At 49.3% G+C, this 12498-nt stretch overlaps 1 protein-coding gene across 2 annotated transcripts in view; it reads right to left on the bottom strand.

Moving 5' to 3' along the window:
* Positions 1-2405: 2405 nt before the first annotated feature.
* SH3RF3 (SH3 domain containing ring finger 3) overlaps positions 2406-12498 on the bottom strand; it is a 366639-nt gene continuing 356546 nt past the window's right edge. For both annotated transcript variants that reach the window (XM_053200337.1, XM_027069408.2), the window contains 2 exons: positions 12142-12476; positions 2406-3011 (listed from right to left, as the gene is read on the bottom strand). In XM_053200337.1, the coding sequence (XP_053056312.1) occupies positions 2949-3011; positions 12142-12476 (398 nt within the window). In that variant the 3' untranslated portion in view covers positions 2406-2948. The remainder of the gene's footprint in view (positions 3012-12141; positions 12477-12498) is intronic.

Below are 12498 nucleotides of genomic sequence, written 5' to 3' on the forward strand. Positions count from 1 at the left end.
GCTGAGCTTGTTTGGGGTGCCAGAGTCTGGAATCCATAATATGAGGCTGTCAGGGAAGTGCCTGCCCACTGTCTCCCCACTCTGCTTCTGTGGCCCTTTGGTGGACCAGTTGTCCTCATCCACTGACCTTGCTCAATGGTGCCTATGAACTCTACTGCATTCCTCAAAGCAAGTCACCTTGGCTGCCAAATGCCACTGATAACCAAGATGTGTAAGTTGCTGGGCCAGGGTAGACAGTGAGGGTTCAGGTAAGGTGTTGGTTTCATCTTAGTAGCCAAAATGAGTTTGTCCATTAGGGCAAGATATCCCAAAGGGTCTAATTCTGCTCTTGCCCTTGTCTGTGGGCCAAATGGTCATGAAGGCTGATGGATTTGGCTGAATATGTTTGAAAACAGCCCAAAGCACCAGGGCTGGTTGTGTACTTCCCTGCTCTCTGGGAGCCCCACCTGAAAGGATGTCCTGGTGATGGCTGGCCTATGGCATCCCTTCCTTCCCAAAGTCATACCAATACCTGACCCAACTCTGCCACAAGAAGGTCCAGTTGATGCCTTGCAAAGGCACTGGATACTCGCCCAGCTCTCTGCTGTGAGGGGTGCTGGGCCCTGGTGGGGGGCTGCCTCACCCACAGTCACTAGGCTGTTTATCAATTCCTGCCTACCACGAGCATTGTGTGGGTGGTGGCTGAGAGAGGAAAGAAGGTCCAACTTAGTCTATTCTGTTGCTTGGTAACTGCCTTCGTTAAAAAAAAAAAAATAAAAAGGCTTTCCTTATTATCTGGGGATGTGAGTTAGTTCTGGTCTCACTGAGGAACATGTGTCTCCCTCAGTGTGTTAATCCATGCACATTTTTGGTGATGGCATGATTTTAAACAAGCACATGATTTTTGTGCATGGCAGACAACTAATTTGGCACCAATGGCAAATGGATACCTTCTGGTTGTCATTAACTCATGTAGGGCTCCCTGGGTTTAAGTTGGATTTCATCTTTCTTTCATTCAGAACAAATTTCTCAAGTCTATTAAATCTATGATTATCTGGAGAGAGGAGAAGAGCCTTTGTCTAGGTGTGATCCCACCGTCATGGTAGCCACCTGGCAGTAACAAATAGCCAAGTCACATCCCCAAATAGGAGCTCTGAAAATAAGTGTTTTGTATTTCAAAGGCATTCCACCAGGCAAGGGAATGTGTTTCTGGATTTTGTTGCATCCTTGAAAACCAGGGAGATCCTATGTTACCAAAGGCTAATTTAGTCAGCCTAATTTAAACTTGAGTCACTTTATAAAAATAAAGAGAGAGGGAGTTTATGAATTGTGACTCTGAACTGACAAGAATGTATTCTTAAGGTGTGAATCTCTTGAGAACAAGACTGCCTGCATGACAGGGCTTCTCCAGTCTGTTTCTATGGCAGGTCAGGGCTGCTGGGCTCATGAAGAGGCCTCAATGGACTCCACCCAGGGCAAGGTCCCAGGATCAAAGGTATTCTTCATCCTGTCTCTTCTCCCAGCTCCCTTGAATTCTTCAAATCTGCAGCAATGCCTCAAATCCCTTGTTCTCCTCATTGTACTTCCAGTCTCTAGACCAATATTTGTACTGCCTGATAGGGACACATTTATTAAAAAAAAAAAAAAAAAAAGACAAACCCATCATAGGGTGGGAAATCTGAATTGTGGTTAAAAACTACACATTTCAGTAGTGAGAAATCATACTTTGATAATGCTAATTGTAGTCATTTTCTCTAAAGCAATAAAAGGAAAATTCTGCCTTCCTAGGCTGGGGTTGACCTTCATGTTCTTTTTACTGCCACACAAAAGGCAATTATAGTGACCCTTACTTGAAATGCTTCCAGTTCTTGAATAATAATTACCACTGTCTAGACATAGCATGGGGCTTTGGTAAAGGTTTAAAGAAATTGGCTTTTTCTAAACTCCCTCCAACCACTTAAATGGATTCCCTCTTATCCACAGAATAGTAGCCAACACTGATATTGAGTGCGTGGACTTTTCAGTTTTCCAAAATTCACATGGTACATATAAAAATTCTGCCCACTTGATTATCATCTCAGACATTTTTTCTTTCAAGCTCAACCAAGTCATTATTGGTTTTACAAAAAGGCAGCACCAGATGTATGAAAAATAGGCAATGTATGACCTATTAGAAATATAGAAAGTCTAACAGCTTTACTTTAAAAAGATGTTGTAAGAAAGAAGCAATGCAAAGGGACAGTGGCGGCAAAACGAAACATGTGGCTTATAATACGATGGGCAGGAAACAAAGCCAAGTGTGATCTTGCGCCTCCAACAGGAGCTGCATGCTGGGCTTCCCCAGGGACTCTGGGGACCCAGCAAAGGCCCTGGGCCAGGAACACCCTTGCTGAGTGGCCAGGTGGCAGGTGACTGAGGTATATAGAGAGGTGATGGAGCAATCTGGACCCCCCCCCCCCAAGAAGCCCAGGGCAACCCATAAAAACAATCTTCAAACGCCCTGGGCGCCATGCCCACCGCCCAACCCCCACAGCCCTTCTGCAGCTTTCGGCCTTGCATAGGCAGCAAACAAGAATGCTGCAGCTTAGCAGTTAAGTCACAGAGCAAATCAACCCGCATCAGCAGCTTCTCTTTTCAAAGATATTTCTTTACAGTTTACGCAGAGGGAAGCATTTTGTCAGAGAACAACCCCAGGGTGTGCTCTTGGTTGGGGGTTATGGGCTCCCACACCCATCCAGGGTGGCCATGTCAGGAGCCTTGAAAGGGACCTGGGACCCTCAGGACAGCCTTGACTTCCCTTGTTGTGCCCTGGGGATCCCAGGGAGCCTTCATGCCTGGGGAGTGGGGTGTGGAGAGTGTGTCCTCAGAAGCTCTCTACGAAGCTTCCCGGGAAGAGACCGGTGCGGCCATTCCTCTGCAGGGTCCCCTTGTACCAGCCGTCCTCACGCTTCTTGTGCACAAAGACAATGTCACCTTCCTTCAGCTCGATCTCTGCCTCGCTCTGGGGAGGGTAAGAGACCACCACGCGGTACCTGGTGGGGGGGGAAACAGATACCACATTGGGTGAGTCTGACCCTAGGCTGGAGGATGACACCCCAGGGCCTGCTTGCAAGGTCTCTCTCTTTGTTCTTCCTTTCCTTTTCCCCATCTGGTGTAATTATTATAATTTGGGGTTACTTCCCCCACTTTTAAAAATTTCTACTTTGATTTTAATTTTTACACCACCTTTTCATTTTTTAATTAAAATTAAAAAATAATTTCCCCTCCGTGTCCTTTTGGAGCCCGATCTATGCAGCTGGAACATTTTTGCCTGAGAGACAGTCTCTCCCTCCAGCCCATTTTGGACAGTGGCCTCCTCTGAGGTGGGGCCTGGGACAGCCACTTCAGTCCTGGGGCAGGCACTGGGGTATGGGTGGGACACTTAGTTGTGTCCTCAGTTCTGTCCTGTCCTGGCTGCATGATGCCAGGCTAGTTGTCCTGACCTCCGGAGTGTCAGCTTCTTTGTCTGAGGAACAGGGAGGGTGGGGGACGCCTCTTAAATGGATGTCCCACACGATGTGTGAAAGTGTTCTGGACCTTGTATGGTAAAATGGTCACTCTTTTTAAATGTGCTCCAAAAATCTTACCTTAGCACCTGAACTGGATGAAATCACATCATAAATGAAGCCCAATTTTTTACACATCTCATTTCCGAAAAACCTGGGTGCTTCCCTGCAGCCTCTGAGGCCTCTGTGGAACCTCATTTCAGACCAACATGACATAAAATCCAACTGGAGACATAATTGTTCCCATAGGGGACTCAAAGTGGAGCTGTGGGCCTGAGCTCTAACTTAGCAGAGACCCCTGAGGACCCCTCATGGCTACGGCAGGTCCAGGGCATGGGTGGGGGCGCTGGGTGCTGCCACGCACAGCTCCCTGAATCTGAGACAAATCTGACCCTCTGGCTGGCAGCTGGCTGGGGATCCAGAGGCCCAGGATCAAGCACACATCCCACACCACACACCTGTCCACCGGGCCTCAGAGGAAGGTTAAAAAGAAGTTGTGCTCACTCTGAGGGTCAATGTTCTAAAACACCACCAAAGGCAAACCAGCATGTGCCCTGGTGCCCATGTTCCTCGCTGCTGCTCAGCCTGTCTGGAATCTTCTGTCCCCACCCTCCAGCCAGCTGTGCCTCCCTGACCCCTCAGGGAACTCCTCAGGGGCAGGTGTGCTCAACAGTAGACTGGGCCTGCACCTCAATGCTGAGGGGGAGGAGGGAGGAGCTGAGAGGGACCTGCCCACCCCACTGGGCACGTGAAGTGAAGCTTCTCTGCAATGTCCAAGTCCTAACTGTGGGTGGGTTTTATAGCCGGGAGGATGCAACCACTCTCAATCCCTGAAAACCCCTAGCTAGAAGTCGCTCCAGAGCCTACATCTGGAGAGTTACACCGACATCTGGAGGGTTCCTCTCTGGTCATGGAGGCTGCCCCACTTGGGACCCCTGCTGGACCCTCGCTCCACTCCAGGTTCTCTGCAGTCAGCAACCACACAGTGAAAACATAGGCAGACCACAGCCTTCCTCTGCTCAGAACAGAAGCCAAAGTTGGGGAAAGGCTTCTGTGTTCTCTTTGCTCTCTGAGCACATGTGCACTCCTCAATCTCCCCCAGCTCAGTACTCCCTTGCCCGGGCTGCTCTTGCCTGCCACTTCCCTGATGCTCTCTCTGGAGCAATCTCTCCTTCCACAAGCCAGCTGGGCCCTATTCACCATGCTTAGTGCTTAGCACAGGTCTCCCACACTAGCATGCAAGCCCCCAGAGCAGCAACTGTTACCCTGTGCTCCCTGCGGTGTGCCCAGTGCCTAGGACAAGACTTGCACACAGGAGCACTATTCATACATGCAGGAGGGCATCTGGAGGCCGGGGGGTGGTGCTGTCAGTCAGGTGGAGCTGCTGGGGAGCCAGAGTAACCGGGCAGGCGGAGGCGCAAAGGTGTCAGTGGCTGGTGGCAGCTGGCGCGGAGAGGTCCAGTGGTGCCTGTATCTGGGCCTGCAGCTCCATAGCAACCACCCAGCAAACAATGCCTCCCCCCAGCCCACAGTGTACACTTCAGCTCCTGCTGTCAGCCCCTGGCCGTAGGAGGGGAACGTTGGCCAGACTAATGGCCCAGGAGCAGGATGACCAGCAGGCCTTAAGGGACTGGGTCATCCATCCATGCATAGGAGATGAACCTGGGAGGAACCACATACTGGGTGGTTGGCAATGCTGGGACTCAGAGGCCCAGGGCCTGACCTGGACTAGAAAGGCCACCCCCAGGAGGCACTGTCCTGCTGCTCCCCTCTTCCCTGGCAGTGCCTGGCTGTGGTCCTGGCCCACTGGCTGGGGCAAGAAGGTGGGATATTCCTTTTCCCTCAGTCTTCCTTGGGCTGTCGGCTGTGAAGGCCTGTCCCCTGGGTCCTGCCTCCCCCATAAGCCACAGCCATACACATGGCCTCTGAAGGAGATCATCCAGGTGTCCCAAGCAGCTGGCTGTCCTGAGGATCCTCAAGGGGCTCTAAATGTGAAGCCTCTGACCTGTATATTCTGCTTTTGGAAAACCAGGACATTATAACCGAAAGAGTTCCTATGTCAGCATTTCTTCAAATGTGGCCGTAGACTTCAGGGCCTCTAGGTCAGAATCCTGGCTCTGTGCCAGACCTACTTGATGAAACTATGGGAATGGGGCCAGGAGTGTGGATTTTCAGCAAGTTCTGTGGGTGAATGTTTAACTTGCTATTGTTTGAGAATTAAGGTGAAAGCTCTAGGCAAGTCTTCGTTCTTCAACCACCTGCTCAGAGGGGTTGGGGTGCTGGCCCATTGGGGTTAGGACAGGGAAGCCATGGTTTGGGGCATCTGGGATTGGTGCTGTGAAAGCTGAGGAGACAATGCACAGGCAGAGAAGACCCAGGCTCCACTCTGGGGAGCTCACGGTCCCAGTTTATTCCAGGCTGTTGAGACCAGGGGGGAGAGAGAAAGGTGACTCCTGAGTCTGACTTGGCAGGCAAGCAGGGTTCCTACTGCTTAGGGACCAGGGCTGGCCAGGCATGCTGAGTGCTTTGGAAGGGCTGCAGGTTTAGGAGGGTTGGGCCAGTTCTCATAACTCTCTAGGCTCTAGATGCTGGCTTTGGGGGTATAAAGGAGAGAGAAAATACAGTATGCCTCTCGCTTTCCTCTCAGCCCAGAATCTCTGCAAACGGCTGCCTGCTGGCCACTCCCCGATGACAGATGGCCTTGAGGAGGTAGGAATAGTCTGTAAAATCAGTTCCCATATGTCCGGCACTCAGGCCGTGTGTGCAGCTACAGAGACCAGCACCAGCCCTATCTGTGGCTCTCTGCCACCCTCCACCTTTTCTCCAAACACCTGTCTCCTTCTCTTCCCCAAGGATGAGAAGGCAAAGAGTGAGATGATTTCTCAGACTTCAAACACAAGTTTTGGCTTTTGCCTCAACTGCCAGATGTGAAGCAAACAAGCAACTCTGAAAATGTAATTTGCTAGAAAAAAAAAAGTAATTTGGTGCTTCTGAGTAATTCAATGATTTAATGAGCCCAGATGGATGATGTGGGCCTAATGTATAAGAGTCGAGCATTTAACGTTCTTGTCCAGATCATTCCAAGACTCTGAGCTATTTTTCCTGCTGCATGAAAGTAACTGATACTCCCTGTTATAGACACAAAGGGCCAAATGAACAGTTAAGGACAGCAGCTACTCCTGTGTTATGATTGTGGCGTCATAAATTATAAGAGACTGCCTTGTGCTGAGTTAAGGTTAGGTCAACCACAACTAATTTTCAGACATAAGATTCAGGAAATCAAAAGGCTCAAAATCAGAATGAATTCTTACCACTGCATATTGCAATTAGCTTTATGTGTGAGGTTTGGCATGTCCTCCTCCTGTGTCATCTGCTCTCCTCCTGACAACAGGGGTCACTGGGAGGCCCTCTGAGTGGCAGGCTTTTCAGAGCATTTGCTTCAGTGCCTACTGAGGGCGAGTGACCCCCGAGATGGTGGATGTGATCATCACAGAGCAGTTTCCCTCTAGGAACTTGGAAATAAGAGTATGCCTAAACCCCAAACACTAAGCTACAATATCAGCACATGTATTAGGTGCTTGTTGCTGTTATAACAAATTTCCACAAACTTAGTGGCATAATTTCTTATCTTACAGTTAAGTCAGACATCCAATGTAGTCACCCAGAGTGCATTCCTTTTGAAGGCTCTGGGAGTAATGCACTCCCCTGCTTTTTGCAGCTCTTAGAAGCTGTCTACATTCCTGGCCAAAGGCCCCTTCCTCCATCTTCAGAGCCAGCAATGGCCAGTTGAGTCCTCACACTGCATCACTTTGACCCTCTCTGCTGCCTTCCTCTTCTCCTTAGAGGGACTCTGTGTGATCACACTGGGCCCGCCTGGATAATCCAGGATAATCTCTCCATTTTAGAGTCAGCTGGTTAGCAACTTCTATCATGCCTGCAGCCTTCATTCCTCTAGGCCACGTAAGTCCCCCATGTAAGTCACAGTTTGGGGGATCAGGGCACAGACATCTTTGGGAAGCCATTGTTCTGCCTACCATGACACATAATAGATCAAAAAAACTTAAATCCTAACAAAGCCAAACAACTCACAGGCCAGTAAGAGGTGAGGATAAATAGACTGAGTGTGTGAACATATGGGAGAAAAGATTGTGCCAATAAAAAGTAGAGGAAGGGGTGCCAGGTAACATTGGGGGCACCACCATCTTATTATTGTATATGTCATACCATTTCATATAATCATATATGTTATTTAATATGTTATTATTGCTCTTTTTATGAATTCATAATTTCCCAGGTATTGATCTATGCATTTTACAAATATTATAACTATCAGATAGGTATTAATATCCCCACTTTGTATATGGGGGAACTGGGACTCGAAGAAATGAAGATGCCTATTTGGGTGAAATGGATGATAAGAGGTAAGTGTGCCAATATTTCAGAGCCACTCTGCAACTTCTCCGAGGTTCAAGAGAGCCAGGAGGCAGGCATCCAGAGGATGGGTGCAGGGCGGCTGGCCCAAGAACTCAGCCAGACCTGCCCAGGGTCAGCATATCCTTGCTGGGGAGATGGGACGTTAGACAGTACTACTGGATCCCATAACTATACTGCTGTTATGAGTTCCCCAAGTAACCTCCAGAAATGTGGCTCCCTGCACATTGTCCATAGGGCATAACACGTCCAGATGGTCCAAGGATTAGGTTCCTGAGGAAGGATTAGTAATCGGCACTCTGGTTTACACATCAGGCCTGTGAGTTTGGCTCTTATAGATCTCCTGAGAGCTGAACCTGCCTCTAGTGAGCTGACGTGCAGGCCTGGCCAACCAGACCTGGGGGAGTTCTCCATGGTTCACTCCTCTGGGAGGCCCAAACTTCCTTCCTCTGGGAACAGTTAGGAGAGATGCTCTCAGTGTCTTCCTGAATCCTCAGGAGGGAAATTGTTACATCCCAGGGAGTTTGTACATAGGAGACACTCAGAACATGCAAGAGGCAGCCTTGTAGCACCCAGAGCCTAGCCATTCCAGGTGAGAGATGCCCCTTCCTCAGTGAGCTAGTGGTGGAAGCCTCGAATCTGAGCCCCACCTGCCCTTTGCTGCTCTCTCCCCTTCAAACCTTAAAGTGGCCTTGCACACGGCAGGCACTCTGCAGATACATGGCTTGCAAGTGAGTGCCCAGGGCCTCCATAGCAGGGATTCCTGTTACAGCTGCTCCCCTCCAGCTGTGAGCTAAGTTTTATTCACAAGCCTGCAGGGCCCAAGGCCAAGCACTTTCTGGAGCTGTCCCAGCCTGAAGACTAAGCCTTTCCATTGTTACACCCTTGCTCCAACATGCTGGGGCTTCCTAGGACACAAGGCAGCCTAGGGGCTACACAGGGCGAGAGAAGGGAGCATTTGGGGGCTCATTAGGCAGCAGTTTCATTTCAGGCTGTATTTTGAAAACTCTCATCACTAATGAGCTTCACAGAGTGCTGGGGACAAGCAGGGTGCCAAAAGTCTCTGGGTACAATAAGCCCTGATTAGATGGAATATTCACAGAATGAGAGTAATTCTCTGATCTTTCTAGTTAATCATGACTTCCATGGTTTAGTAGAACAGGGTATTTTAAGACCTTTTATTAAGGAGTCTGGAAGTTGAGGGATCTAGGGAGAACAGAAACTTAGGGGAGACATGAGAACAGCTTTGAAATATCTCGGCCTATCTTTCTCAGGAGCCACCAACTTTGTTACCTGGGGCAGAGGGACTGGGAACCACATTAAGAAATCATAGGCATCTGGGGGTTGGTCTTATGGAAGGATGAAGGTTCTGACATGAAAGAGCTGCCCAAAGTTGGAGGAGGCTCCTTGGAGGGAAATGGAGAAAGAAAGAGAACATGTGTGCCTGTGTGTGTGCCTATGTGTGTGTGTGTGTGTGTGTGTGTGTGGTGTTTGCGTGAGATGTGAGGTATCTGTGGTATATGGTGTGTGTGAAGTGTGTGTGTGGTGTGTATGTGTGTGTGGTGTGTGTGTGTATGGTATATGGTGTGTGTGCATGTGTGGTGTGGTATGTGTTTGGTGTGTGAGTATGGTATTTGTGTGAGATGTATGTTAAGTGTGTATGTGGTATGTGTGTGTGTGTGGTGTGTATATGTGTGTGGTGTGGTATGAGGTGTGTGGTGAATGTGTGATATGTGGTATGCGTGATGTCTGTGTGGTATTTCTGTAAGATGTGTGGTATATGTTGTGCATGTGTGTATGTCTGAGGATGTGCATGTGTGTGGTATGTGCTATATGTGCACATGTGGTGTGGTGTCGTGTTTGGTGTGTGTGGGGTGTGGTATGGGTATGGTGGTGGGGGTGTGTGTATGTGTGTGTGTGATGTGAGGTAAGGTGTGAATCCAGTCTCCTCAGGGCCTGGGGGTTTGCTGTGGGGAACGCACCTCACAGTAATGGATCCTGCTGTGACGGAGTTTGGACAGCAAGTATATCTTGAACCAACAAGGGGGTGGTGATCAATTGCTGAGGATCCAGAGGCAGATGCTGATATCCTGGCAAGGCTGTGAGACGGTCCATACTGTTTTAAAGCCAGAGACACCCAGATCCCTTTGTGGGCAAGTTGCACCTTGGGCAGCTGCTGACCATGCCCCTCAAAGTGGTTCAGAGACCAGGCTCTGTGGCTGGAAAGCCTTGAATTCAATCTCTGGCTTGGCTAGTTACTTTTAGCTGTGTGATCTCGAGCAAGTTACTTAGCCTTTCAAGAAGATGGGGATATTAAATTCGTAGGGTTGTTACAAGAATCACCTGAGGTAACACACACAAGGCACCTAGAACAATGCCAGCAGATGCTAAGCTGCATACACAGCATGGCCATTCTGGGTGTTTATGGCCCAAGTCCATACTGATTGTTGAGTGTCTGAATCTCCCCCTGCACAGAGCACAGAGCTTTCATTCTAAAAACAGGTGTAAATATGGACTGACATGACAACTGCTTATCGGAAATCCGTAACCAGCTCATGTTGTCCCTCCGCTGCCCGTGGAGACTGTTCTCTCAGTGGCGCTGGATCTCAACACCACAGCATCAACCCAGCCCTGAAGCCCATCATCTGGGTATGCCTTGGCAAAGTGGACTGCAGCTTATTTGTGTGGTCTGAGAGCTAAGAATGCTGTTACAATTTTAAATGGTTGAAAAAGAAATCAAAATAAGAAAAATATTTCATGACACAAGAAAATTAAATGAAATTAAAATTTTGGTGTCCATAAGTAGAGTTTTACTGGAGTGCCCACGCCCTTTGCTTCCATATTGTCTATGGCTGCCTTCATGCCGGCACAGCAGAGGTGAGAGTTGTGACAGAGACCTGCAGTGTCTGCAGAATTTACTATCTAGGCCTTGACAGAAAAGGCGTGTCACCCCCCATTTAGACAGAACTTAACTAGCCCTGCATTGGCACTGGGGGTTAGTGGATGCTCAGGACAGTGGTCCCCTTCTCAGGCTTCAGCACTGGGGTCCATGGGGAGGAGCTGGCCATCAGGCAGTGAGTCCGAGGTGAGGGAGGATTCAGACAGAAATGCCAGGACTGTTTCCTGAGGAAACTGCTCGCATGTTTACTATTTAAGCAGCGTTCCAACAAAGAAGGCACATAGAAGGGAAAGTACTTCTGTGCTATCCAGATTGGACACCATCACCTCTCACTGGAGTGCCTTCAGCCCTTATCTGAAGCTCTCTAAGGACTAACTCAAATGGGCCCATCAGCTGAGCAAGATGCCAGCCTCTGACCCCTTATAAAAGTCAAGCACGTGAGGGCCCTCGGTGGACTCAGTTTACTGCTCTGTATAACTCTAGGCTGAACTCTATGAAATTTCTGGTTTTGGTAGAAAAAAAATGAATGTTGTCACTTTTGTATGGTTTAACCCAACAGACTATATACCTTGAGGCCAATTTGGGGGTAATGTTTTATAATTCTAAGATGTCAGAGTGGGTTGAGCCTCAAGAAAAGCTGCCTCTGGGGTGGGGTACACAGGCCATGGGACTCAGTCCAGGGATCCACTCCAGGCTTCCCACAGGGTTGAGGGGAGACAGTCCTCTTACTAGCATCATTGCTCACTCTCTGGGCTCAGTGCCCCATCAGTTCTGCCAAGTTTCCTGATGAATCCCTTGCAAATCCCAAACTCAGGACCCATATGGATTCAGAACATGAAATAGGCTCCTCTTCATTCCCAAATGCTTTTTATCTTTTTTTTTAATGTTTATTTTTTATTTTTGAGGGAGACAGAGAGAGAAAGAGCAAGCGAGCAGTGGAGGGGCAGAGAGAGAGAGAGGGAGACACTGAATCCGAAGCAGGCTTCAGGCTCAGACATGTCAGCAGAGAGCCCGAGGTGGGGCTCGAACTCATGAACTGCGAGATCATGACCTGAGCTAAAGTCAGATGCTCAACCAACTGAGCCACCCAGGCGCCCCCCTAATGCCTTTTATCTGATGCTCACCATCCAAGCTCAGGAACTGAGTAGATGTGGGTAAGAGGGACATTTGGTAAATTTAATCCTCAGAAAATCCCTATTGTCACTGCTCCCCCAAAATGACTCCAATCTCAGAGACCAGCCCATACCAAGGCCCCAGAGGATACGAGCCCACCCTCCCTGCCCTTACCTCTCCCTGGACAAAGGCTTGGGCTCCGGACGGATGGCAGCCATGGAGAGAGGCGCTTGCCTGGAGGGAGATGAGGAGAAGTTCAGATCCAAGGAGCCTGCCTTTCTGTGCAGTGGCTCCATCCCCACTGCACCCTGCATCTCGCTCTCTATGGGGCAGGACCCTGCCCTGCCATGGATGGACAGTGAGGATACTTCGGGTCCCACAGCACCCTGGAGTGAGGTGTCCACTGCCACCAGGGCATCGTGGGTTGGAGAAATGGATGGTGGGGAGCGAGATTTCTTCTTGGTAGACGCCCCAGCAAGAAGCTTCAGCAGCCCACTTTTCTTCTCTTTCTGGAAAGACACACAGAATTGA

The sequence above is a fragment of the Acinonyx jubatus genome, chromosome A3 (genome assembly GCF_027475565.1).
Source record: "Acinonyx jubatus isolate Ajub_Pintada_27869175 chromosome A3, VMU_Ajub_asm_v1.0, whole genome shotgun sequence".
Classification (NCBI taxonomy): domain Eukaryota; kingdom Metazoa; phylum Chordata; class Mammalia; order Carnivora; family Felidae; genus Acinonyx; species Acinonyx jubatus.